This window comes from Drosophila navojoa, chromosome 2 (assembly GCF_054131105.1).
Source record: "Drosophila navojoa isolate 15081-1374.11 chromosome 2, UAZ_NAV_1.0, whole genome shotgun sequence".
Classification (NCBI taxonomy): domain Eukaryota; kingdom Metazoa; phylum Arthropoda; class Insecta; order Diptera; family Drosophilidae; genus Drosophila; species Drosophila navojoa.
Genome location: NC_142890.1, coordinates 31,694,484 through 31,720,778, shown reverse-complemented (window position 1 = coordinate 31,720,778; position 26,295 = coordinate 31,694,484). Strand labels below are relative to the sequence as shown.

Sequence of the window (26,295 nt, the reverse complement as noted above, 5' to 3'; positions counted from 1 at the left end):
CTATGTACATACGCAGAGGTGTGCATATGCGTACATACATACATATGTATACTGCCAGTGCTGCTAACTACGGATTGTAAAAGCATCACAGATATATGAATTTGTATAATTTGAAAAATATATGTATAAAGACTATATGTACATATGTATATTTATTACAATGAATATTAAAATACAGAAGAATCAGATTCCTTGATCGTCGTTATATGCGGTCCCCAGTGGGGACCAGAATTTTCGTCGCAATAACCGTACGGATCTACTGTTTAATAAAATCCCAGCAAAATACATATGTGTATGGTTACAAAAAAAGGCGAAATTCTCAGCACTGATGCACACACACACACACACACACACACACACACACACACACACACACACACACACACACACACAAACACATACATACATACACACAGAGAGAGAGAGAGAGAGAGAGAGAGACATGCTTCTGTGTATATTTACATTTGTATTCTTTCTCTGAAAGACTCGAAAATCTTTTGTCACTTGCTTCGCTATTGTTATGTCGGGTACGAGTGGTGTATGATTATTTTTCCAGTCAGCTGCAAGCACTGGACCTGGAGCCCAACGAACCCACAGTCAAGCGAGGCTGTTGATAAATGAGAATCAAATCAGAGGGAAAACAAGTGCCGTATATAAATATACATAGATTTGCTTTTAGTAATATAAGTTTCAGTTGGCTCAGTAATGTCCGAAACATCGACGTCTGGTCGCTCGCATTCCGAAGATCTTTCTAGGTAGCTATTATCACTTCTACTCGTTGAACTATAATCTCAATTTATAGGTCATACCATATACTCCGCCAGTAACAACTGTCGCCTGCAAGAGATCTTGAAGACTTGTGCCAACATTCAGTCACTGGAATCGCTGTCTCCCTGCGCTCAGCTGGTAAACGACGTAAACGACTCGTACGACACGGCAGAGAATATGGTTACGCCCGATCCGTACTCATTCAATGGATTTATATCGAACAGCACCTGCGGTAGCGAAGATGGCTTCACCGACATCGTTCTCGAGGAGGACAATCGCGTTTCATTGGCTTATGAAAATCTGTGCACCATTCCACGAAGACTGGCCGACAAGTTTGCTGCACATATCAAGTTTCTCGACCTCAGCTACAACAACTTCCGGAACCTAAAGTTTCTTATGTTCTTCGAGGAACTGCACACTCTTATACTGGATCGCAATAGTAACTTAGATGTGAACACCTTCCCCTATATGCTCAACTTGAAAATTTTATGGTTAGTTAGGGAATGTTTTTGCACACAAATATTTATACATATGGATATCGATATTCCAGGATAAATAACTGCGACATTTGCAACCTAACAGACTGGATTCACCGAATAGAGCGACACTGCCCCGCGCTCGAGCAGCTTTCCTGCATGGGCAATCCAGGCATACAAACGGCGTTCAAAAATCAAGGCCCTGGCTCACCCACCACCTATGCTCGCGAATATATACTGCAAGTTCTACCCAATCTCAAATTCGTGGATGGTATTTCGCGTCATTCATTCAGCAGCCGAGATCGCAAAGCAGAGCTCGACAAGCGATATCTTACAGCAGCAATAGAACCCTCGTCTTCGTGTGTCTTCATGAAAGGACAGGGTCACGAGGAGTCGACCAGCGCGTCTGAAAAGCCAAAGAGTACATCACCCACGCTCAGCTTTAAGGAGCTCTTTCGACTCAAGTCTACCAAAAAGGCGAAGAGTCCGGGTGGCTCTTCGTCCAACTGATATGCATACAAATATCCACATATATATATAATACTATACAGACAATATTTTCCAATGACGAGCGATTAGAGAGCTACAAGTAGTTATTGTTTTATATTTTTTATAGGCCAGACAGATATCTTGAATCTATTTACATATATAATATAATTAGTTGATGGAAATTAATACAATCATTGCATATGTAGCTATGCTTAAATTTTCAACCTTAACTAATTCATTTATTAATACAAAGCGTTCCCTACATGAAAGGGCAGATCGGGTTTAGGTAGATTTAGAAATTGATATATTGCTGAGCTGCTTACAAGTAGTCCGATACGAGATTCTCTTTATTTTTGATAATACCTCTCAATTATAGAGCTATCTAAGAAAAAGTTTTGCCTATAAATATTGGCACACTTAACCATAAATTACAGTTATCAAGTTAGAAACTATTTAAGAATAAAACTTACTGTTTTGGATGTATTTGTATCTAATATTTGTAGCTCATGTTTGTCAATTTAATAGTAAGCTTCAATATTTTTTTCTCTGCATTTAATAAACAAATGAATTCGAATTTTGTGTGTCATATATATTCTGCTAGTTTTATTTACGAGCTTACAAGTTTTATAAAGGATCTATCCAGCTGATGGGGAACACCATAAGAAAGTATAAGATGAAACTTTGATTCATATTGAATTTATATTTTTTATGTATATATGTTAGTGGTAGGTGCTTCAAAAAGTATTCGTCACTTTTAAGCATATTTGGAATAATTTACGTTCTGTCGGGTATTGCACCTATGCTAATCCGATCGGCAGAAGCTATCGATTAGTTTGACTTGATCTCCAGATTGCCAAAAGCTGAATCCAATGATGCAATCCACTTGTCATTATTATCGATAGGTGAATGCCTTGCGGTATGCTCCATAGCCTGCTCCAATGCCCATTGTGCCAGTTTTTGAGACTCCTTACGCTTCAAGCTAACTGCTTTAGAGTTTGCCAGATAGCTGCAGCACAAGAACAAACCATAAAGTGCTCGCAAGTTGTGCGGATTGAGCTTAATGGCCTGCGAGTAATACGTGCGCGCTATTTCAATATTTTCAACGCCGCCCTGAATATATAAGATGGTGATGATATGTATAACCAGAGAGAGAGGCGGGAGTCTTTTCAATTACCATGGTGTATCGGATGTCCGCAAGTCGCTGATGTATTAGATGACTGTGGGGATTGTGAAGCAATACCTCCTCCATACAAAAGGCTGCCTTGCCGAACTCACCCTCGGCCAAGTATAAGTTGCAGAGCTCTTGCCATGCTTCCTGATCCGACATGAATCTATGATAATCATAATATTTATATAAGACTCATTCATTTACAAACATATTATAGGTGTTATACTTTTTGAGATATGCATTAAGTTCCTTAATTGCATCCAAACGAAGTCCGCGAGCTTTCATTATAGCTATTTTCCTTTTGCGCGGCGCCGCATTTGTCTCATCCTTTTCAATTATGGCATCTAATACTTCGTTGGCGGCGTCGTACTGCTCAAGTGCTTCCAAGCGCATCGCCTTGAATTTCATCACACGCAAGCTACCTGGGAACTCGGCACTCAGCTGCTTGGTGCAATTGGTGGCAATGTCAAAGCGTGCGGTGTCCAGTGCAGCAACAATCACCTGCTCGAGTATCAAATGTCTTTCGTTGCCTGTTTTGTGGACTTTGTCCTCGAGGACGGCTACCCACAGTTGAACCACATCCTCGCTGTGACGTCCAGACTCCTCACGCCACTTTCTAAACTGATCCCGCACATCTGAAAGTTCAGTTCCACGTAATATTTAATTAAGCTTCGTTATTACATTATATGTAAAATTTAATTTTAGCAAGTGGTCACGCATATTTAATCAATGAAAATAAAGCCTATAAATTATCCACAAGTTCTGGTATTTGAAATATTTACCTGACCAACTCATTTCTTCATAATTTAGCGACATTATTATTTAAAATCTTTTAATTTATTAATTGTCAATTTATTAAAAAAGTCAAGTCAGAAGGTAATCGATAGGTGAAATAAGTTTAAGCGATGATTTTACTGAAGTTTCGATAGAATTTCAATATGTCTTACCGATGAAATTTTTGTCATTTGCGATTTAAATTGAAAATGTTCTTCATACACAAATATTTGTATAATGATTTCGTTGATTAAAAATAAAAATATTAATAATCTATTAGCTTGCTACACAATATTTTAAGTCATTACAATCCATGGCTATATAAAGAACTTTGTTCTATGTACTATAACGCCTGCCATCTACGAATAATGAATAATGAAATTAATGACTATCTTTAATTTTTTTGAAAGTTTGATTAGCCAAACACATCTTAACGTGAGTGAATGCTCAAGTTATTATTGCTATTCTTAATTATGATATATTTTAAAATTCGTTAATGGAATACCATTAACGCAGAATATACATACAGATGTGGGTTGTAGTTTTAAAGACAATGTGGCAATCCTAACAGCGAATTAATATTAGCTCACAATAAAGTCAGCAGTTGATACGTTTGATTTGCTACTTCAAAACCGTCAATGTTATTTTATTATCTAAAGCGAAGGTGTTCATAACTGAACGATAGAATTGAGTATATAAGAGTGCTTCTAACTTTTCGATAAGTGGATTAAATAATACACATCCGAAGAATGCCGCAAGAGGAGCAGGATGCTAAACAAACCTTTTTGGGGTTTGATTTGAGCACGCAGAAGGTAAAGAGTAAACAATAGTTGATTTATAGCTTAAATATTGTTTAATGCCTTGCATGACCTTGACAACTCCACCTCAGTTTTAAGGTGATAACGCTCTTCGGTGATGGGCCAAAGACAAAAAGGTTATTGTGAAAGGTCAAATGCAAAACTTGCCATTAGTTGTTATCAATAAGAAATCATGATGTTCTTATCGCTCAATGTGAGCATTGTTTATATTAAAATGCGTATTTTTAAAGCTATTTGCATATGTATGCCAGCTCATCATTTTGCCTATTTAACGGGTTTGACATGACGCAAGCACTTACAGTTTAATTACCCTTCGGGTTGTCCTCTGCTAATGTTTGGTCGTTAATTTTGAGGTGTGTCTGCCGTAGTTACAATGACAACTTTGCCCGTTTCAGCTAAAGGCCATCCTTTTGAATTCAGAACTGAACGTGGTTGCCACAGCTGAGGCTAAATTCGATAGCGACTTACCGGAGTTTCGAACCATAGGTGGGGCGAACCCAGGCCCCAATAAATTCGAGTAAGTAAACCGTAGTGAACTCAAGGAACTCTCTAGCTAACGAAAGTCTAAATGTATTAGGTACTTTGTTCAGCCGGTGATGTGGGTTAAGGCAATGGATATTGTGTTGGATCGTTTAGTGATGCAGGAGGTAGACCTTAGCACTGTCCTCGCCATTAGTGGATCTGCTCAGCAGCACGGCTCTCTTTACTGGTCGAAGCACGGCATTACGGCTCTACAAAACTTAGATGCCGATAAGTTTTTGCACGCGCAAATCGACGACTCAGCGTTTGTTGTTAACCGAACGCCTATATGGATGGATGCGTCTACATTAAAGCAATGCTTTGAAATGGAGACGGCTATTGGTGGGCATACTGAAATGGTTCAGAAGACGGGCTCCAAGTGCTACGCGCGCTTCACAGGACCACAAATTCGCAAAATTTACCAGCAACGCACACATGCATATGAGGACGCACGGCGTATTTCATTAGTCAGCAGTTTTCTGGCCTCGCTGTTTCTGGGAAAAGTGGCGTCCATTGACTATGCCGACGGCTCCGGCATGAATCTGTTGGATATTCGTAATAAGACGTGGTCAAAAACGTGTCTCAATGCTTGTGCGCCAGATCTGGAGGAGCGCCTTGGGGAACCAGTCAGTGGATTTTCCATTCTTGGCAATGTGAGTGACTATTTCGTGCAGCGCTTTTGCTTTCCACCCACATGCAAAGTGGTAGCGTGTACGGGAGACAATCCGTCTGCTTTGGCCGGAATGCTTGTCGACAAGAACTGGCTGAGTATCTCGCTGGGAACTAGTGATACGCTTATGATGACCTTAGACGAGCCCCCCAATTTGGAAGAGGGACATGTCCTATGTCACCCGACTGAATCTCATGAATATATGGGTCTTTTATGGTAGGTATACAAAGATCGTTTTTGCGCAGATCACTAAAAATGATTTCATAGTTTTAGAAATGGATCACTCGTTCGTGAAGCGTTAAAAAAATCTGAAGCTGATAACAACTGGGAAAGATTCAATGAACTGTTAGACTCGACGCCACGAGGCAATTTCGGAAATATGGCACTGCACTTTAATGAGATGGAGATTATACCAAAAGCTAAAGGAACGCTGCGCTGGAACAAGGATATGAACAGCAGTTCGCACGATGCTGCAAAGGGTGTGCTTAAGTGAGTGAAAAGATGGAAACCATTTGAGTGACAAAATTGAAGCTCTCATTGGCTCTTTTAATAGATTCAGCTCGCCGCAAATTGAGATTCGTGCTTTAGTCGAGGGTCAAATGCTGCATCATCGAGCTATCGCGGAGGATATGGGCTTCCACTTTGGCAGCCAGACAAATATTCTTGTTACTGGCGGTGCATCCGTCAACAAGTCCATACTGCAAGTCATTGCCGATGTCTTCAATGCACCAGTTTACACACAAGTAAATAATAATTCAAAATTGCTTGAAATGGTATTTTTACGATTGCTGTTTTGTTTTTCAGAATGAAAGCGAGGCAGCTCTTCTTGGTGCTGCATATCGGGCAGCCTATGCGTATCATCTGCATCACATTAGCAACACGGAGTCTATTAAAAGCTATCGCAACTTTATCTTGGGCCAGACCCCAAACCATTTAAAGCTCGTTTGCGAACCTAATAAGGATAGTGGGTCCATCTACACGCCCATGCTACAGAGGTATAGGGATATGGCCCACATCCTAGAGAGCCAGTTTGGTCATTAAACTAATTCTCATGATACGGTCACCACAAACTCAACAAGTGGTCGTCCGTCTCTTCTTACTTTGCGTCCCATGATTTGGATATCTGTCAAGTTTTTCAATTCCACATTCCAGTCTTCATTTCTTATAACGGCATACAAGACTAAAGTGCAATTAACAAAAAAAAAAAAAACTCTGTGATTAACCACTTTTATATTGTTCGATTAAGTATTCACAAAAAATAAAGTTTGACATATTGAAAATGTATTCTAGCATCGGGCGCAAGCTGCTTACTTTTTTCGGCCGCCGCGTTCTTTGACCTGCAGATGCACCGTAGTGCCGCTTAGCAAGTTGTAGAATGCCATGGTATTGCTATCCTTAAAGAACATACCCTGCAAGATTGAAATGAAATGCAAACTTTGACTACAGGATTTGGTCAGAGCTAAGCATGCAAATCGAGCTTACCTCGTAGAATATTTTCTGTTTTGCTGGGGGCATTCCCGTTTCGTCCTGCAACTTGGATTTAAGATTCGCAATCGGATCAGTAAGCGCAAGGGTAATGGCAATCATCTGCCCATTTAGCTTCCATTCCGATTTGTCCGTGTTCGGCACTTGCACCTGTATGGTCACAGGACTCTGAAAACCGCAGAATTTAAATAAGTATCAATCCATAGTGGTATATAGGCTGTAACTAACCTTGTGTTGGGCTATGAACTCTGCTTCGGGTATCAAATTATCTTCGGAGCGCATCTTCTTAGTAGGCGGCTCCTCCTCAACAGGCATCAGCTCGACTGGAGGTGCTGGTGAAATCTGTTGTGGATTGTTGCCGGGTGGCATACCCATGTACCCACTGGAGCCACCGCCATAAGGTGTCGCTAAAACAAAAGAGAGGACATTACTTAGATTTATCGTTAAACTATAAATGCATTACATACGTATCATAGGCGGTCTCTGCATCATCATAACTGGATTAGAGGTCTGAGACATGCCATGTTGCTGCTGCTGATGGTGTTGATGGAGCGACGGCGGCTGTTGCTGCGACTGATGATGATGGTGCTGCGCGTGGTGGTGCGGCATGCCACCTTGATGATGCTGGCCTTGATGGGCTTGGCTGTGCTGATGACTGCTGCTGTGCTGGTTCTTAGTAGGTGGCTGCGGTGGAGCAGACAACGTCGCTTTGTTGCCCACAGGTTTCGGTCCGATTTTTTCTTTCTCTTCGTCATGCAGCAGACCTTTGACTTTGTGGATTTGATGTATTTGATCTTCAAGTGTTATATTGGCGCGAGCTGCCCGCGTTGCTGCCTCCACACTGGACGTGTGGCCGTCCCAGGTAACGCGGTCGTCCTTTTTGGTTTCCTCTTCCCCGAGCTTCTTTCCGATGACGGTTTCCTCGTCACCTACGCCAAAAATGTCGGTACGTCGTTCGGCCAATTGTTTCAGACTGGCCTCAATGGCCGTTCCCGCTGCGAAGACATTGTCTTGGTTGATCTTCTCCACGGTGTGCTTGTCCCGTTGCTCGACCCAGCGTGGATCCAAGAGGCCAATACGCATATGCTCTGACACCTTGGAAGCCGGAATCTTCTCGCCAGTAATCGGAGATATTAGATACTCATCTGTAGGAGCTTGCACCGGCTTTGTTTGCGCCGCCTTTGGATCGTATTTCTTGACCACGACCTTGTCGTGGGTAGGAGGTAACATTGGCGCAACAGCCGGCTGCATTTTTGTAGTGGGCGTATCCTCATCACTAGAGGCCTCGTCCATGTCTTGAACCTGAGTGTTGTCACGATTTGTGCTCAAAGGTTGTCCATAAGCTGTAGAGTTCTTCATTTGAATTCCCACCCGATTTTCCATTTGCGATAGTTTAACGCCACTGTCCATATGACTAACCAGTGGAGAGTCTTCCTCTTCATCAGACTCGATTTGCATTTCTATGTCGCCTTCTTCCTCCATTAATCGTTCTTCCATCAGTACACGAGCACCAACTTCGTCGGGATTTGTTGGCGGTGGGAAGTTTCCGCTCTCAAAGGGCTGATAGTCGACCGTCTCTACTACGACGAAATCATGCCAGTCGATCTGCGCGTAGGCGACACGTTCACGTTCTACTTTTTCCTCTTCCCGGCGCCGCTGTGCCTCCTGATGTCGCTGCCAATTGGCTCGATATTTGACCTGCTCCAGCACTTGGACCATACTTGCCCGCCCGGGGGCACTCTCCGCACGCAACTTTGCCAGTAGATCTTTTGGAGGAATCAGCACTTTGGTGTATTGCTCCAATAGCTTGGTAAAATATTGAAATAGCGAGTGCTGGGGTCTGAGGAAATCAAATTGAAAATTTCGCTGTTCCCTGCTCATTAGATTCGTGAGAAACTGTCGTCCATTTCGGGCCACAAACTGAGCGGTTAATTTGACGATGTCTCTACAAGATTAGCATTATAGTATATATATTCAGTTATTATGTATTCTGAATCAACTTACAAGTCTAATGCGGAAATCGAAGGAGGATCAGCGATGAATTCGAACTCAGGTGGCGGCTCCTTTGGTACGAACTGCTGTTCCACTACCTGCTTTAAGAGCTCCTGCTGCCGTTGCTGCGCAGCACTCGTCACGGCTAACTGCTTTATGCCGCTTACAGCCGAGCTGCTGTTATCTATTAGAATAAAGGAAAATTACAATAAAAGTATACTTTTATCTAACTCAAATACTTACCATTGCCTTCTCGGAATTCATTAACCTTGTGCCGGTAATACGCATGATATGGATCTCCTCCGTTCAAGAAGTTAAATTTCGGATTGCCAAGCTCGTTTTGCCGGATGCGAGCCTCAAACTCCGGTCCATTCCGCGCAACGAAGCTGGCGGTCTTATCAACAATATCTATTTAGTTAATTATTATTAATTGAGTCTAAAGAAAACCTATTTAATGTTTCTAAATAATAAATAAGAAATTTTATATTAATTTATTTATAAAAGGATGCTTCTAACTTCCGGTGGCGGGTATATGATGCCAATGATGGGCCCGGACATCGGCTTGGATTGCTCATTATAGAATTGCTCATTGGCGTTATCCGATTCTAGTAAGGGCATTTTTAATTACTCTTGCCTCAGATTTATTTAATAATTTAAGTTAAAATTGATTATAAACACACAATTTTCACACTGCTAAATTTAAGTGTGACTGCAGCAATATAACCCAAAATACCAAAAATGCTTTTAAAAATACTGAGCTCGGATATAAAATAATAATAAATAATAACCCAAAATACCAAAAATGCTTTTAAAAATACTGAGCTCGGATAGAAAATAATAATAAATAAGATATTTTCTAAATGTTCAGTTTAATTACTTCTATGTTATTATTTATTATTTACATTTATTTTTGAGAGAGATTAAGTCTTAAGCTATCGAAAATAAAAATACAATTCATTTTAATTCTCATGGCTTCTAGGAAATTATAATAAAGAATGTAATTAATTGGTAGTGTTTTTTTAACTCTCTCTTCTGAAACACCTACATAACTTTATCCGTTTTTCTTTTTAATTATACCACTAACCAGAGAACACTAATGCTCGAAAAAAATTGGTTGCAAAACGCTTTACACTAGATGTCCGGTCTTTATGTTCTCTGATTAGTAACAATACATAATTGTTAATGTGAAAACATCTAAAAGTGGATATCTCTGTTTAATAATTTATTGATAAGACAAAATGTTAGCGTACTCTTTTTTTTTTTTTTTTTTCGTGGGTTGAGGTAGGAAAAAATGCTTTACGGTGTAGTCACGTCGTCACTCTGACCGGTGTGTCGGATTGCTTACCGACTAAAAAATCCTCCTCTTCTGGGGCTCGAAACCACCTTGGAACCAGGAGTTATCCCGCATTAACCTTCAAGGTGGAGCCCCATATTGTGCTCTAAATAAGCATTGCCCTCTCTGTGCCTGCGTCCAGGTCATACTTCTTCCGCCGAAGAACCTTTTCGTCATAGACTGTTTTCCAAGCATCTATGCTACTGCACATTTGCTGTACTAATGTCTCTTTGACTTCACCGACTGTTTCTGCCAGGTCGATTCTTTCTTCCGACTACCTGTTGCAGTTGAAGAAAGTGTGTTCTGCATCGTCCATTGCATTTTCGCAGTAAATACAGCTGGATTCAGCAGTTTTTCCCATCTTATTCAGATACTTTCGAAAGTATCCATGTCCGGAGAGTAGTTGTGTAAAATAGAACGACGTTTCACCGTGTTTTCTATTTATCCACTTCTCTAGATCGGGGATTATTCTAGCGGTCCATCTTTCATACCTTTCGTATGACCATCTCGCCTTCCACGAGACTATGGTTTGCTGTCTTATACTTTTTGCCGCCTGTTCTGAGAATTCTCCTCTTTGCCGAAGATTCCATATTTTTTCCGCTCTTGGGCAAGCAAGTCAACCGGTATGACTGCTGCTATCACAGTCACAGCCCCGGAGACTGTGCGGTACGCCGATGTTATCCTTAAAGCTGCTCTTCGTTGCACTGATAACATCGGTTTTCGCCTTACATTCGCCTTTAAGGTGTCCGCCCATACTTCACTTCCATATAGCAATATCGCATTTGTCGCTTCCATGAGAAGTCTTCGTTTTCCTGCCGTCGGGCCGTCGATGTTTGCCATCAGTCTACTCAAAGATCCCGTTGCTGTCGCTGTTTTCCGCGTGACATGCTTCAGCTGTTCCCAGAAGGTAAGTTTACTGTCTAGTCTAACGCCTAGATAGTTCAATGTTCTCTGAGTCTTTATAAGGTTTCCGCCTACTCGCATCTCTATTTCGGTTGGGATCTGCTTCCCCGTGAACAGAAGTAACTCTGTTTTATGGGTTCCAATCCTCGAGAGCTGTCTGCGTGCGGATCATGACTTGGGTAAGTCTCTTTTGGGCCTCTACGGTGTTTCTGGCAGTAATAACGGCTGCGATATCGTCGGCATAACCAATTAGTAAAGTGTCTTCAGGCATTTCCAGTCTTAGGATGTCGTCGTACCTGATATTCCACAGGTCTGGTCCCAGGACTGACCCCTGTGCAGCTCCTGCAGTCACTCTATACCGTTTCGTACCAGTCTGTGTAGAGTACAGGAGTATTCGATCCTGCAAATAGCTCCTGCTCATATTCATCAGGTACTCCGGTATATGGAAACGATGCTCCAAGGAAGTAAGCATATCGGTCCATCTTACACTATTAAAGGCGTTTTTAACGTCCAGCGTTGCTAGCAGGACCACTGGGCGCGAGTATGCGTTTCCTCTTTGCGTAGCTCTGGCTGCCTGAACCACTTCATCCATAGCTCCCATTGTGGATTTTCCAGCTCTGAACCCGTGTTGCCTGGGGCTAAGTCCTCCAGCGGCCTCTACTATGGCGAGTAGTCTGGGTCTTATGAGCTTTTCTAACAGCTTCCCCGCTGTGTTTAGCATACACAATGGGCAATAAGCCGAAGGTGAGTTGGGATCGCCTTTGCCTTTCACCAGGTCGACAGATCCTGCTATTATTGAAGGCGTTTTTAACGTCCAGCGTTGCTAGCAGAAGCACTGGGCGCGACTATGTATTTCCTCTTTGCGTAGCTCTGGCTGCCTGACATTTTATTGTGTCGTGCTTGTTGCATTGGTTATATCGAATATATATTGCACTTGATCAATTACACAATTGCATTGTGTACGTATTTATATATGTGCATACACACATATGCATGTATTTTCATATATGTATGTACGTATGTATGTACATATGTACATTCATATGTATACTACTAATTCATGATCTTTGTTACGCATCTCTTAAAAGAGTAATTTACATTGCTCACAATATGTGCACATGTATGTACATATGTATGTAAAAATGTGTACATATCTACATATATACCTACATACATACATACATATATACAAATGCATGCATACCACACGCGTTACAAATAAAGAGATGTTCGCATTCCATTCATTTACATACATACATATGTGCATATGTATGAATATACATGTATACGTGACAGAATATATGAATGTACATGTGTTCGTTTAACTTTGTTATAGCAATTAAATCGTAAACACATTATATGATTTTGATCCGAATTTGAATATTTGAAAGTCCAAGACAAAGAAGAAGGAAATATGAATAATGCGTACATAGTATTAAGTATGTATGGAAAGCGTGCGTATGTGATGAAGAATCAAAACAAAATCGAAACTTTTTTATTTTCCGCTTCGACTTATAAATACTCTATTCTGAAAAATGGGAAGTTACAAGATAAAAAGCCGTAAATATTGTGACGACCAGCATAATTTGCATAATTTGCAATATTTAAATGAGTGTAAAAATTGATTGATGAATATACTTACCAGTATACAAATTGAAATGAGCATTGACTAGAGGGTATTTCAAAATTAGCTTTGAGCTAAGCCCCATTGCGGTCCTCTCCGAGAGGCAACGAAATCGACTTTACAGCTGCGCTCATTCTGATAATGACAAAGCGGAGCTCTGCTCAGCTCAGCTCAGCTTCGAAGCGTGTTGCGATTTGCATTTCAATTCAGTAATGTCTGAATCGCCCTACAGCTGGCACTACTCGACTATGTGACTACTGCGAAGATTAATAATTTCTTATCAATAACCCGTGTAATAGTGCAATTGCCTATTATATTTTGTTTGTTTGGGCATATAAATATATAGATCGAATCTTGTTTACGTATTCAGTTTCTGAGAACGTCGTCACATTGTGAAAACACCAACATTCAAGCACAAAGAAATTGAAAATGAAGCGAAATGCTTACCTCTGGCTGCTCAATCTCCTAATATTAGCGGCTTCATCTCCTGGGTCCGGCTATAACGCTAAAGTGCTTGCGTTTCAACAATGTAAGTGTAATTCTATAGCATGATGCAATGGAACAAAGTTTGTCAAGTATTAAATAAGCTAAATATATACATATGTATGTATTCTTGTATCACAATAAGTTTAACTCGCTATTTGCTTATCCTGTATCCAGAAATTGTTGTTGTTGAAATGCCTGACTTACCCTATAAACATTGCATTCATACAGACAAACATACAAATATTCTTACTCTGAAAATTCCATTGCGAGTAGACGACAATAAGCAATAACAAAATTTCTATTCAGTTTGGGAAGAAGAGGAAGCGCACTCACAAAGTGATTGCGCGTGTGATTTGCTGTATGAATGTAGATAGGAACTAGAATGTTTGAAAGGTGCCCGTCACTGGGTTGATGGACTCACAAATTATGTCTAATTATCGGCTTAATCTATATTTATGTACCTACACTGTATGTAGTATGTAAATATTTCATTTAGCCAAATTTGCCAATGACCAATAAATGAGAGTCCATGAAATAATATATACATATGTATATACAATACACAAGATATACATGCATATGCATATGTATATGCATAAAGAAGTAAAATAATTTGTATTAAAAACGTTTGCCTTATAATCTGTTTTATTTGCTTTCAATAATAAAAGCTAATCATAACAGTATTCTAATGTTTATTTAATTATCTTGCAGCTGATATCAGTTTACGGAAGGATGTGAGGGATTACCTCAATGCTATATCACCGACCGAATGGACAGAATTTCTAGCGTCTGGAGTTGATTCAATAAACAGACAAAAAAGGTTGCGTATTGCAATTAAGGTTACTGGTTTCGGGGATAATAAAGAAGATTTGGCTCTTGAAAGTGGCTTGTGCAATGTGGTCTGACCATTGTGACATAAAGCTTGAATTAACTAAAGAACTTTCGAAATATATTGTATTTAGGCTGGAGGACACTCTCTTAAGCTCCGACATCACAGTTAAAAATGGCTCTATCTCACACACCCAGCTGCTGGACACTCTACCGAATGAACAGTCAACGCTCGACAGTGAAATCGCCCTCAAAATCCTAAAGGGAAGTCTCTTTATGTATAACAGCAAGTGCCTGCCCAGAGGTATCAGCGGAGACGAGTGCTGGACGTTCCTGGCGACTAAGCCACTGCCCGAAGGAAGCGCCCTAAGCGTCGAGTGCAACCGGTTGCTGAACAGCCCACGCACGGGCCATCACGCCTTTAGGCGCCTGCTCCCGCGCCACTACAAGAATGGCTTCCATGAGGCGAGTATTGCGGAGATATATTAAAATGTAAACTGTAGATGATGATTGAAATGTCGTTGCCTTTGCAGATGTTTGGAGAGGATAAGCTGCCTGGGGCTTGGTCTATAAGCATGGCGCTGTATGATCGGGATAGTGACTCTCGATCCATAACTGGAGCAGGAAGAGCCCCTAGCGCTGACGACAATAAACACTCCAACTTAGTTCTTGTACAGTTTGCGCAGTTTGTGGAGCACGACATGAGCAAGCCCGTTTCCCAGTCGATGAGTAAGAACCCCCGTTCCGAAAACCGGAGAAGAGAGTCGCAGAGCGAATGCTTATCTCCATTAACTCTCCAGGCAATGGATATCCGATTGAATGCTGCAATCGCAACCAGAACAATCTACAGCCCCGCTTCCACCATCCTCTGTGCGCGCCAATTCTATACAATGACAAAAATAACTGGCCCAATTGCCTGAACTATGTGAGAAGCGCGCTTGCTGTGGGCGAGAGGTGCACCTTTGGCGCTGCTGAGCAGGTAGGTGTAGCTATTCTCGAAAACCCGTAACTGCACTCATCCGCATCCTCTCAACAAAACATAGCTGAACCAAGCTACTGGCAACCTGGATCTTTCTCAGCTCTATGGCATCACTGACGTCGCTGAGCGCAAACTGCGAACGTTGACTAACGGCGCCCTGAAATCCACCTCGAGCGAAAACCTGTTGCCAACGTCGCCGGACGATGAGGATCACAGATTTTGCGCTTGGGAAAGCAGTGCCAATTCGACGACTTGCTTCACTGCGGGCGACTCACGTGTCAACAGCAGTCCCCTCTCCATTCTGATCTACACGATCTTCATGAGGAACCACAATCGCATTGCTGCGGAGCTGCTTACCCGGCACAATAACTGGAGCGATGAACAATTATTCCAGGCAGCCAAGGCCGTAAATATCGACATTTATCGGCGCATCGTTGTGAGGGAGTGGCTAACTGAAGTACTGGGCAATGATGCGGCCGCTGAGGTACTTGCCACGCCCCCAGCATCACCTGACGAGAGACTTCCGGAGGTGTCTAATGAGTTCGCAGTGGCTGCCATTCGTTTCTATTTCTCAATGCTTCCCAATGTACTCCACAACTTGGCCGCCACGAACGAAGTTGCCCCATCTAATAAGTAAGAGTTGCAGTTCTATAGTTGTTCCCGGAGTTAAAACTGTATATTGATTTCATATAACATTCATAAAGATAAACTATATTCATCTCATATAAGCTTCTGTCCATTCGTAAAAGGCCTTTGGAATTTATCCAACCGATATAGCATAAACTCACTGTTTTTTTTTTTTTTTTTTGAATGAGTATTATGCATTATCCGATATAAAAGTTCTTATTTGTAATTTTCTTTTAGTAATATTCTTCCGCTTACAAATCTATTTGAGCTGAAAAATGAAGTATACAGACCCCAACTACAATATACTTCCAAGAAACTGAACGAAATATTGCTGAGTCTGCTGCATGAGCGATCCATGAAAATGGATCCCTTCTACGTGGGCGCTGTAAGTAACAACAATGTAATCAACAATCAAAGTTAACACAAGTAGAACAGTTCCACTAGATCGAACTATCTGCTCTAAGAGTATCCCCTAGTCGGCCACCCTGGAATTGTTCTCTTGTTTAATTTACATTTGAACCGAGGATAAGCATTATCAACCTTTTTTGCAGATTGTGTGGCATGAGCCGACAAAACCAACACATGCCGATGTCTTAGCATTTGACATTCAAAGAGGACGAGACCACGGACTACAGCCTTATTACAAGTACTTGGAAGCATGCGGCAATAAGAAAAACATTGCGGGTTGGATAGATTTCGAATCCGTCATCCCAAAAACGGTGAGTGAATGACAAATCTACGAATAGTCTCGGCTATATATGCATTCTCCAATAATGCTTATGGTTTGCTCACCAAGAAACACACACTTTTTCTTCATGTTAACTTTGGAATAAATGCTTTTTAATTTCAATTCAGATAGTTTGTGTCTGAAGTAGTAAAGTTCTGATAATGAATGGAGTTACTATCAAATAGAATTTGATTATGAAGATGCAAACTAAATACATATGCGAATAGTTTGTTTGTTTTCAAGGGCATAATCACTATATTTCCTTCTCCCTCTTAATTTTCCCATGTTGATTTGATCGACTACAATCTTAGATCGTAGATAAACTGAGGACTATATACCGAAGCTGGAGAGATGTGGATCTATTAATCGGAGGAATTTCAGAGCAGACTGTTGACGGAACTGTTGGGCCAACTTTTAAGTGTATTCTGGGTAAGGCAAGCACTGATAACGATAGAAAATGTACTTTGAAGCCATTGGCCGAATCCAAATCTTTTAGCTGAGCAATTCTCGAAAATACACCAGCGTCATCAGCAGCGGAAATTGCCAACTGACGACACTCTGCTGAGGGTGTACAGTTCCATAAACGGAACGAAGCTGTTGTGCCTGAACTCAGATATGTTGTCTGTGCCCCAAAATATATTCCAACTGCAGTCAAACAGGTGAGTGCAACCACATCTACAACTCTTGCACAATACCAACGCAAATCACAGCTCACATGTCGGCGAGAGTCGCTATCAAAAGTGACAAGACGGAAGGCAGTGAGTTACAATGCAGTGAAAAAGTTGATTTGCATTTAATAAAAGGTTCAGGATTCGAGTGATAAGCGGCCCTATTGTAATTACATTGTTGACTACTTTCATTTGCAGCAATCCCCTGGTTAAATGTAACGATATTGTATAATTAACTGACTGGAGAGCTGCGAGACCAAATATGAATCCAACTTAAATCAAGATGATTTTCGATGTTGTTCCGAAGTACAAGCCATAACTCATCATACTGAACTAATTGTTAAACATTAGATATATATTCAATAAATCTTATAAATCCACAGAAGCTCTTTCGTTTTCATAATACTTTATATGTACATGTAGTTTTATTTTAATATGTTATCACTGCTTACTCAAAATTATTATCTATCTATATACTTCAATTCAATTCGACGGTCGACATATGTATAAGTATGTAAAGTATATCTCTCATATATGTGTGTGTAGTATATCTCTCTTTACTCTTTTATTACAATATATATGCACAATATGCTTATTAACGAAGTGAAGGAGCATATTACTCTTGTCATCTGCCTGTCTCTTGTTTTTAGAGCGTTAAATAAATTAATGTACACTTGTCTTTTTTAATTGAAAAAGTCTTCATTTGGACATTAAAATACTATTAAATGAATGAATGAAGTATTAGAGAATGATCCATTGTGTATTTTAATAGTTTAGGCAAGGTTTCATTTTCATTGTATTATAAAAGCATTAAATTGTTAACTTGCGGCATTCTGACATCCCCTTGGATATAAGATTGTGATACTTTAAAATGATTTATTTATGTGAATGAATATTCAATTTTATTTTTGACTAATTTCCTTACTTATTTAAACCGTGCTACAACACTATAAAATGAGGTACATGCAAGTAGTGGGAATGTAATGAGCTGATAAAGTGAACAAATAGAGCTTTGCTGCTGGTTTTTTAGCTGTTCAATGAATTGAAGCGTTCTTATTATATAAAATATGTATGTGTATATACTTCTGTCGATAGCATTTGGGCATTCGGCATATAGCACTGAGAGTACGTAGCAGCACAAACAGAAACAATGATACATGCAATGAACACAAAAACAAACAGGTAGATAAAAAGTTCTTTCATACAGTGAGATAAGACCAACTGAAACAATTCCGAGCAATCAATTAATAGTCGGTGTGTGTGGAGAGCCAACTGATATCGCTCCATTGGCACATTGGCCCATTGCCATTGGCAGTTAGTTCAAATTTGATTCGCGGCGTATCGAGAGTGGAAGTTTCTACAAAAGTAGTGCAGTATCTGAATATCTGGCCTAAGGTAACCATTGCTCATCTCGCGTGCATTTAGTTGTTGCATGATGAATTCGTTAGCCGATTGATAACAAGAAAACATGTCAGATATAATACATAAATCAAGATCTGTATGATAAAGAAAGTGTGCGGACCAGCGATTGTGCCCATGATGTCATGAGAATAATCAGAGTTTGAGAAGCCCCAAACATCAACTGATTCGTAATCAGAGACTAAAATTATATTGATTTGCTTATAATAGCTGGACTTATGTAACGGGCATTAAATAAAAGATTGCTTCATACGACAAGAATTTCCAAACGTAATGCGATAAACGGAAAATTGTGGCATTGTCGAAAAGGTGCAAAAGCAAAAGCAAAACCAAAAGCAAGCGCTCAATTCTATGTTTATCTAATCAGCACAGCGTTACCACATTCACGAGTCCGCAGGTGTATTCCGCGAACTATATTCAATGCACACGTATGTGTTTTATATAAATTATGCTCACACAGACAGCGATTATATATACATATATATATAATAACACTAATATATAAGTAGTGTCCGTATTGATATTTATAAACTAAAATGTACCTAATTGAAATCTCAGTCGCGCGGTCTTCAATTCACGCGTTGTCAAAAAGCTAAAAATCGAATCGGCGCGCAATGGTCAAACCAAGTAACAGGACCCTCAAATACTTTCGACCCATAGTGGTGAGGCGTAGGTGAATATTTTGAAAGACCAAAAAAATACTGATCGATCGAATCGGTTATGATGAATTGCGGAATACCCCGTCATGTTAAAAATAAAAACTGCGTTTAACTCGATTGTTAGTTTTATCTGAAAGAGATTTTTTTTTTTAATTTGTATAAAAAAAATATATGACATATCTTTTAAAATATCCTGAAGCAAAAATAAAAATTGAATTGACAGTTTTACCAAGAGAGATATTAAACTTTAATCAGCGATTGTTATTGTTAATTTATTGCTGTAATTGGTGAAAATTTTGAAATGATTTCTAAAAAAAAACAAGTCGGGCGTAACCAATTGCAGAATCATCATTCCCATCTCATCTTGAGTAGCTAAGTTTAGCTTCAATACTGTAGAAAATGCAGTTTCTCCCGATTTGTCACATCCCTACTGGGCATAGACACCTCATTTTTGGTTAGCTTTTAGAACGAGCTAACGGTAACCAAACTATAAAATTTGAGTGCTTACGCTCCAAAAATTTAATTACAGGGTACTCTTCGATATGCCACGCCATATAGAGGCGCAATAATTATTTTTGGGAGATTACTAGTAACTTAACTATTCAAATTTGAGGCTTCTAGATCTTATACTTTGGGAGATATAAACTTATACGAGTTTCCACGCCCCATGTGGGCGGACATATATCCGCCAAAAGTTTTTCGTCTAGGGTGGTCAGCCCGAGTATACATATATACCGAATTTGAAGTCAATAAATAGTGTCCAAAATATAGCAGAATTTTAAAAATCCCTATATCTTCAGGTCTGATTTGCCACGCCTTTAGAAGACGTAGACGTATATTTTTTCATTCATTAATCCTTATAGAATCATAACATTAACTCACATACAACATTTTAGCGTTCTAGCTAAACTAAAACTCTAAGAAATACAGTTTTATCCGATTTGCCACGCCTCCAATGATCGTATATATATACACCATAGCATTCTTTCTCATCAACTAGTATGATTTCGGGTAAATCGGAAATATCATTTTCCGATTTTCTATGCCCCTAGTGGCCGAATCGGGAAAAATTTAGAACTTTATAAATCGGAAATACACGAGTATGTGCACCAAATTTCAAGTCTCTAGCTTCAATAGCGCCGAAATAAACTGCGTTCATACGGACAGTAAGACGGACATTGCACAAATCCATATACTCATTTCAAATAAAACTTAATAAACATCAATGTATTTTTATACCAAGGATACCAAGGCGTTATAATCAAAAACATATTTTAAACTGATAAAGAAATAGACAAATAATATATTCAGTTGAAAAAAATCAAAAACATTTATGTCGCATTTAGATTGATTTATTCATAAATATCCTGAGAAAGCTTCTAATTACCTTCAACTAGTTTGCCTACCATAGGCGTCAATGTCCGACGTGTCAATGCTCTTGCCCTCACACTGCGCTCAGGAGCTGTAAATACTATGTCAAGTTTTGATGTTCAATCAAAACCTCAGAATCAGTCTGATTCGTTTAAAAATAGGCTTCAGAGCAGATCTTTTCTGTTTACGTGTGTGCAACTGGCAGGAGAACACTATGACCAGGACGACGAGGTAAATCGATCTAGCCATCTCAGCACGAGCCCCAGTGTCTCGTTTGTTAGAGCCTTAAATTCTAAATTTATATTTATGTATTCCGACTTTATCATTTTTTTCTTGATAACGTATTCTATTTTTGAATTATCAATACGAGTCGATAAATTGAGTTGATTTCAACTTCAAAAGACTGGAGGTTTCATTGATATGCTTAAAATAGTTGTTTACTGAATTGGATATTTAAACGGTATAAAACAGTCACGGAATAGCTTAGAATATTATTGACCTTGATTGTGCCATTATGAGTTAAGAAATTATGTGCCATATAAGTTATGCATTCCTTGATAGAGGTATTTGAACCCATGGTACCACATGAATAGTAGCATACCGTAAGATCATTAATAGTTTTATTCTTATACAAGTAGGTATGTGCTCTAAATAGTTTTTTTTTTTTTTTATACCCTGTTTATTTATTAGTAGTATGCTGCGAAACGGGTATGAAAATGGAGCTCATTCCAGTGATAAGTTCGCTGAAGGATACGAGAACGACGATAGCAAGCCGACATATGCATTAGATCATTTGGTCACCTTTAAATTGAAAAATGAGGCTGAGGTGAAGCAGCCAAAGGAGAAAATGAAATTGTTAATTGAGCTGGATAAGACAGGGGGCATTTGGCCCCATAAGATGTTTATGTGCTTCAATGGCCAGTGGTTGCTGATGCTTAATAAAGACATGAAAGAGATCGAAAACTTTCCGGGCAGCCTAATAACGGAGCCAACCGCTTTTATAAGTGACGATCCACTGGAGACATACAATAATATTTTAATATTCTCAGTTCCGGGAATCTCGCTGGGCAATACTGAAATGCACATATTTCAAGTGAGTTGTCAGTTGAGTGAAATACATGTTCGACCTGTTAACTGTAGCTTATAGGTTACTGACGTGAGTGCGGTGCACTTGGTGGAAGATCTGCGCAAGCTAAGCAGCGGCTCCCCCGTCACCGTGGACCGCAACAAGACACCCATACGCTTGCCCAAGCCCGAACGTCCCGGCAACCAACAGGCGAAGGATCAGTACGGCATCGCAGCAGCCGTAGCTGGAATTGCCGCTGAGAAGAATGCCCAGGATCGCGAGCAAACCGATCGAGATGTCCAAGTAATCAATCACTGCTTGTATGTACTCCTGTGCTCAACATTGTTTATTGTTAATTTGCTTATTTTTACTTACTACCCACAACTAAAAAGTAGTCAGTTCGCTGATCTCTGAAATATCGAGACGGGAAAACGCTATTTACAGATTCTAAGACTTTATTCAAAAGCTAATATAATGTAACTTACTGAGCTCTCTAACTTGCTTTATCTTTTTTATATATTTCTTTAATACAGCGAAGACGTGGAGCGTTTCATTGCGAGATTGCACTACGCAGCTGAAGCACTGCATGAGTTGGAGTCTCGGAAGAATCAGCATAACCCCCATGGGGAAGGCCTGCTGGTCTTACGATCACGTCCGCCTATCGAGACCGAGTTCTATGATATTCTAGCCAAAATCAAGTTGGCACTTAATTTTGCAGTCAAACTGCAGAACCATTTTAGCAAAGCCGCTGATCCAATTCACAATGTTTTCATATCCCTGCAAACGATTGTGAATGTCTGCAATGATGTATACGCTGGAACCCATCTACCGGAGAGCGTTGTTAATCCTCTGCTACGTCGAGAAACGATTGGTTATCTGAATGCCACTCTGGACTCCAATGAGAAAAGTCTCTGGCTTAGTCTGGGCCCGAATTGGACAGTCCCGAAAGATCAATTCAAGGATCACGTAGGGAAATACCATCCCATTTTCTATGACGACTGGTCACCAGACTGGGTAGTGGATGAGCCGGTAGCGTATTTGGCACCTGTGCTCAAGAAAACACCAACGTCCTCGCCAGTGGGCGTTCCCCTAAGTCCAACAAGCAACCGCACTTGGCTCAGTCGCCTTCAGAGCCGCAACGTAAATATCGCAGAGGTCGCTTATAATAAGACGGCCACCAATGATAAGGAACTAAATGTTGCGAAGGGCGAATACTTGGAGGTGAGTTGTTATCTTCTACGATTGAGTGTGTAGGAATGTTCATAATTTTCTATTTGGCATATGCAGGTAATTGACGACTCCAAAAACTGGTGGAAGGCACGGAACTCTTCAGGGAGCATTGGTTACGTACCACACACCGTCTTAATCCCTTTCAATTTTGATCCCGTACTTAATAGGAACATGCGCGACAATGAATCACTGGCCTCTGAAACTATGGAAAACGGAGATGGCGAAGTAAAGAATCCAATTTACCGCAACACGATGGCAATGTACGTGCCGAATGGGGACCGTGAGTCACAGCAACCGGTGGGGAATGCGAAGAACATGCCGCGATCCTACTCCATGCCCAATGTGCCGATCCCTCCACCTATGCCACCGGCAACTGATAGTCAAACGCCGACTCCGAGTGGGACCCTCAAACGAAACATGGCCGCTGCTGGAACCCTTGCAGGTGTGTTCTAAGGGAACTTCCCAACTCTTAGCTAAATCGTTTAATATACCATGGTCTTCAAACAGCAATGCGTGCTCGCAACGACTGCGATGCCGATGATGAAGCCTACCTTATGCAGAGCGATGTTAACGACGAGCTGAAGGTCTTGCTGCAACAGAGACAGCAGCGCAGGGATCTTGAAATCCTGAAGACGCCCGAAATATTTATTACTCAGAGGTCCACGCCCAAGGAAGTGGAGGAATGGTTGCGCGGCAAAGGCTTTTCCGACAATATTGTCAAGCGACTGCACACGCTAAGCGGCGAGGAAATATTTGCGCTCTCTCCTCACACCATCGAGAGTTACTTTGGGCAGCGCGAAAGTCGACGACTCATTTCACAGATTGTACTACAGAAGAACTTCTGCGAGGTACAGTTGTTTTCCCTATATTTGCATATCAACTTTATTCATAACGCTAATATTTCAGTACAAAACAATTCGATCATCCGAGTTGTCAGCGAAGCTAGCTCGTGCCAGGCAAAAGGCTGACCAAGCAAACAGCGATCCTAATGAGGTCTTCTAGGCATTCCTTTGTTACTCTATGTTGACTTTTGCATTGGAGGTTGATTTGAACATTTCGAATCAAATGAACTACGATTATGAGGTACTAGAATATATTTAGTCCGCATATTCAACAGAAACCTTTGAATTCTTTCATTATTTATAATGTTTTGTTCATTTATTTTAATATATACATATCTGTGCATACTATACAATATGAAAATAAAAAGCGTAAATTAAATAATTAATCAAAACGCCATACAAGATATTATATGCATTAATAAGAAAATGTATGTGAACGAATACAGACTATGATGGTGTTTAGTTTCGTATTGATTTTTATTTTTCTGAGCCCGGGTTTATATACCCAGACTCATGCATAATTTCCACCCTTAAACCTAATGTATCTATTGCTGAGTGTTTAAGGCTCAGCATTGGGCTATTACATATTCTTATCTTATCGCTGAGTGTGTAAGACTCCGCGTTGGCTATTAGCTATTCTTCTCCTATCGCTGAGTTTGTAAGACTCAGCGCTCGTCTCCTTCGTAATCTGACTCTGGGGTTGCAAGGGTTGGTCTTCATTTGTCTATTTATGCAGTCCGTACATGTGACCCTTATCTTTGCACAGCGCACTACCTGCTAGTCGTTGAGTGCGTCGGAGGTATGTATACGATCTTCGTATATTCATATGTTCATGCCTGAACAATATGTGTTTCCTTACAAGATTATTTATCAATTGCAAGTGCTTGGTACGATATTTCAGATCTGACTTGTGCTTGTGTACTTTAACATGTCCAACTACATCTATTAGCGGAATCTGGCGTAGCCTACATATTTAATTACCCCATTGGCGAAATAAGACACATTAAATGACTTTTAGCGCTGCTAATGGTCACAGTTTTCAAAATTTTGTATTCAAGGCCGTATGACATGATTTTCAAATTGTGAAAATGTGCAAACATACAACAGTGGCTTAGGCAGAAGTTATTAGTTGGACCGCTCTATATAGTAGAGTAACAACAGACACGAAGGAAAAATAGAAGAATGGAAATAGCCTTTGAAAGAATTTGGTAGTTAATTCACTATATACAATATACTTAATATTCATGAAGTATATTTAATTCAATGCTACAATTCTTAGTCTCAGCCCATTTGTATGCATGAGTCGATTTAGGATACTCCCCTTTTGCAATTTGAATATAATTTAATTGCAGTACACGAAGTTTAAAATATTTAGACTGAAATCGGAGCATGACATAAAGATATGGGTACTTCTGACTATAATATATAATACATATACATGCAGAGGTAAATGTATATCCAAAATAAGATAGATAGAAATGCTTACATATAAAGATAAAGATATAGATATGTTAAGTAATATTTGAAGGTTTGAATGTGGCTTTTGAATTAGTAATCAGGGGCGATTTTTCAAGAGAAGACTTATATAATTTTTATCTAATGAAAATCAAATCGATTTTTGCAGCTTTTGACTTTGGATATTATCATTATCACCATATCAGCATTATGGTTTCCCACATTTTAAAAATAAGAAATCATAGTTATAAATGGAACTTTTTAAAATTTTATTTTTTGGTCTCTTTATGCTCGAGGGAATATATACTGCTAGGCTATTATAGCTCACAAACAAAATGGAGAGCTGTCGTCCTTGTTATAATCGTATATTGGTTTTGTGAAGTTCTAAATGTTTAATATATTAACACCTTGAAATCAAAAATAAAATGATATGTATATTAAGTCCTGCTGGGAAGTGGAAAGACGTAAAGCAACTATATTTTCCAATGACTTAACAATAAAAGTTTTTGGACTGTAATTAAGTATTCTACAGTCGGTAACGCCAAACAATTTTTTTAAAGGTTTTTTGTTATACCCTGAACCCATTGAAAATGGGAAATCAGGGTATAATGGTTTTATTAAAATGTATGTAACAGGCAGAAGGAGGCGTGGCAGACCCCACAAAGTATATATATTCTTGATCAGGGCGACGAGCTGAGTCGATTTGACCCTGTCCGTCTGTCTGTCTGTCCGTCTAATTATAAATTCTCAAAATATTGCCAACACTGCAGCGCAACCCAAGCGTGATCGCCTGTCTATGTGCGTGTGTGTGCTTGTGCTTGTTTGTATGCGTGTGTGTGTGCCTAGAAATATTTCCTGTTTTTTTTTTTTTTTGACTGACACCGCGGCCCCTAGAGCCTTGTTCAGTGTACCACTGATA

General features: G+C 39.9%; 6 protein-coding genes across 14 annotated transcripts; 4 read left to right on the top strand and 2 right to left on the bottom strand.

Annotated features, from left to right (window-relative positions):
• Positions 1-468: 468 nt before the first annotated feature.
• Positions 469-2,115, top strand: LOC108649269 (leucine-rich melanocyte differentiation-associated protein). Of its 5 annotated transcripts, XM_089260208.1 has the most exons (4): positions 469-755; positions 825-926; positions 993-1,259; positions 1,319-2,115. In XM_089260208.1, the coding sequence occupies exons 1-4, from the start codon at positions 706-708 to the stop codon at positions 1,752-1,754; spliced, it is 855 nt and encodes a 284-aa protein (XP_089116334.1). In that variant the 5' UTR covers positions 469-705; the 3' UTR covers positions 1,755-2,115. The 5 variants fall into 5 exon arrangements, with proteins under 5 accessions (XP_089116334.1, XP_089116342.1, XP_089116345.1 ...); XM_089260216.1 differs by having other exon boundaries at positions 470-644; positions 803-1,259; XM_089260219.1 differs by having other exon boundaries at positions 470-649; positions 803-1,259.
• A 190-nt stretch (positions 2,116-2,305) lies between these two features.
• On the bottom strand, positions 2,306-3,840 carry EMC2A (ER membrane protein complex subunit 2A). The gene is made up of 4 exons (XM_018099108.3): positions 3,684-3,840; positions 3,128-3,536; positions 2,908-3,064; positions 2,306-2,843 (listed from the first exon to the last, which is right to left on the bottom strand). Exons 1-4 carry the CDS (start codon positions 3,715-3,717, stop codon positions 2,562-2,564), a joined length of 882 nt encoding a protein of 293 aa, XP_017954597.1. The 5' UTR covers positions 3,718-3,840; the 3' UTR covers positions 2,306-2,561.
• A 384-nt stretch (positions 3,841-4,224) lies between these two features.
• On the top strand, positions 4,225-6,972 carry LOC108649922 (xylulose kinase). The gene is made up of 6 exons (XM_030389056.2): positions 4,225-4,487; positions 4,889-5,010; positions 5,071-5,898; positions 5,950-6,171; positions 6,236-6,425; positions 6,487-6,972. The coding sequence occupies exons 1-6, from the start codon at positions 4,425-4,427 to the stop codon at positions 6,721-6,723; spliced, it is 1,662 nt and encodes a 553-aa protein (XP_030244916.1). The 5' UTR covers positions 4,225-4,424; the 3' UTR covers positions 6,724-6,972.
• Positions 6,893-9,896, bottom strand: Sf3a1 (splicing factor 3a subunit 1). Its single transcript, XM_030389048.2, has 7 exons — positions 9,669-9,896; positions 9,403-9,567; positions 9,172-9,343; positions 7,635-9,112; positions 7,396-7,574; positions 7,165-7,335; positions 6,893-7,091 (listed from the first exon to the last, which is right to left on the bottom strand). The coding sequence occupies exons 1-7, from the start codon at positions 9,775-9,777 to the stop codon at positions 6,990-6,992; spliced, it is 2,376 nt and encodes a 791-aa protein (XP_030244908.1). The 5' UTR covers positions 9,778-9,896; the 3' UTR covers positions 6,893-6,989.
• Positions 9,897-13,161: 3,265 nt separating this feature from the next.
• On the top strand, positions 13,162-17,719 carry Irc (Immune-regulated catalase). Its single transcript, XM_030389054.2, has 12 exons — positions 13,162-13,311; positions 13,390-13,548; positions 14,217-14,325; positions 14,468-14,798; positions 14,867-15,062; positions 15,134-15,312; positions 15,377-15,945; positions 16,177-16,324; positions 16,491-16,658; positions 16,978-17,095; positions 17,163-17,325; positions 17,533-17,719. Exons 2-12 carry the CDS (start codon positions 13,449-13,451, stop codon positions 17,564-17,566), a joined length of 2,115 nt encoding a protein of 704 aa, XP_030244914.1. The 5' UTR covers positions 13,162-13,311; positions 13,390-13,448; the 3' UTR covers positions 17,567-17,719.
• An 852-nt stretch (positions 17,720-18,571) lies between these two features.
• Positions 18,572-24,313, top strand: LOC115564564 (epidermal growth factor receptor kinase substrate 8). Of its 5 annotated transcripts, none has more exons than XM_030389051.2 (7): positions 18,572-18,729; positions 21,474-21,876; positions 21,931-22,169; positions 22,383-23,070; positions 23,137-23,521; positions 23,587-23,927; positions 23,986-24,313. In XM_030389051.2, exons 2-7 carry the CDS (start codon positions 21,478-21,480, stop codon positions 24,079-24,081), a joined length of 2,148 nt encoding a protein of 715 aa, XP_030244911.1. In that variant the 5' UTR covers positions 18,572-18,729; positions 21,474-21,477; the 3' UTR covers positions 24,082-24,313. The 5 variants fall into 5 exon arrangements, with proteins under 5 accessions (XP_030244911.1, XP_030244912.1, XP_089121725.1 ...); XM_030389052.2 differs by having other exon boundaries at positions 18,581-18,729; positions 21,477-21,876; XM_089265599.1 differs by lacking the exon at positions 18,572-18,729 and adding an exon at positions 18,767-19,181.
• Positions 24,314-26,295: the final 1,982 nt, after the last annotated feature.

Bases quoted from the DNA above. Each gene is read 5' to 3' on its own strand.
- LOC108649922 (XM_030389056.2), top strand. From the start codon at position 4,425: ATGCCGCAAGAGGAGCAGGATGCTAAACAAACCTTTTTGGGGTTTGAT. The intron at 5,011-5,070 runs GTAAGTAAACCG...TAAATGTATTAG, and splicing joins CCAGGCCCCAATAAATTCGA to GTACTTTGTTCAGCCGGTGA. The intron at 5,899-5,949 runs GTAGGTATACAA...ATGATTTCATAG, and splicing joins GAATATATGGGTCTTTTATG to TTTTAGAAATGGATCACTCG.
- LOC108649269 (XM_030389057.2), top strand. From the start codon at position 706: ATGTCCGAAACATCGACGTCTGGTCGCTCGCATTCCGAAGATCTTTCT. The intron at 756-824 runs GTAGCTATTATC...ATACTCCGCCAG, and splicing joins CATTCCGAAGATCTTTCTAG to TAACAACTGTCGCCTGCAAG. The intron at 1,260-1,318 runs GTTAGTTAGGGA...TCGATATTCCAG, and splicing joins CTCAACTTGAAAATTTTATG to GATAAATAACTGCGACATTT.
- EMC2A (XM_018099108.3), bottom strand. From the start codon at position 3,717: ATGTCGCTAAATTATGAAGAAATGAGTTGGTCAG. The intron at 3,537-3,683 runs GTAAATATTTCA...CTGAACTTTCAG, and splicing joins TGAAGAAATGAGTTGGTCAG to ATGTGCGGGATCAGTTTAGA. The intron at 2,844-2,907 runs GTAATTGAAAAG...TTATATATTCAG, and splicing joins CGGACATCCGATACACCATG to GGCGGCGTTGAAAATATTGA.
- Sf3a1 (XM_030389048.2), bottom strand. From the start codon at position 9,777: ATGCCCTTACTAGAATCGGATAACGCCAATGAGCAATTCTATAATGAG. The intron at 9,344-9,402 runs GTAAGTATTTGA...TTATTCTAATAG, and splicing joins TGAATTCCGAGAAGGCAATG to ATAACAGCAGCTCGGCTGTA. The intron at 7,575-7,634 runs GTATGTAATGCA...CTTTTGTTTTAG, and splicing joins GCAGAGACCGCCTATGATAC to CGACACCTTATGGCGGTGGC.
- Irc (XM_030389054.2), top strand. From the start codon at position 13,449: ATGAAGCGAAATGCTTACCTCTGGCTGCTCAATCTCCTAATATTAGCG. The intron at 15,946-16,176 runs GTAAGAGTTGCA...ATTTTCTTTTAG, and splicing joins GAAGTTGCCCCATCTAATAA to TAATATTCTTCCGCTTACAA. The intron at 16,659-16,977 runs GTGAGTGAATGA...CTACAATCTTAG, and splicing joins AATCCGTCATCCCAAAAACG to ATCGTAGATAAACTGAGGAC.
- LOC115564564 (XM_030389049.2), top strand. From the start codon at position 19,368: ATGGTCAAACCAAGTAACAGGACCCTCAAATACTTTCGACCCATAGTG. The intron at 23,522-23,586 runs GTGTGTTCTAAG...GTCTTCAAACAG, and splicing joins CGCTGCTGGAACCCTTGCAG to CAATGCGTGCTCGCAACGAC. The intron at 23,928-23,985 runs GTACAGTTGTTT...CTAATATTTCAG, and splicing joins TACAGAAGAACTTCTGCGAG to TACAAAACAATTCGATCATC.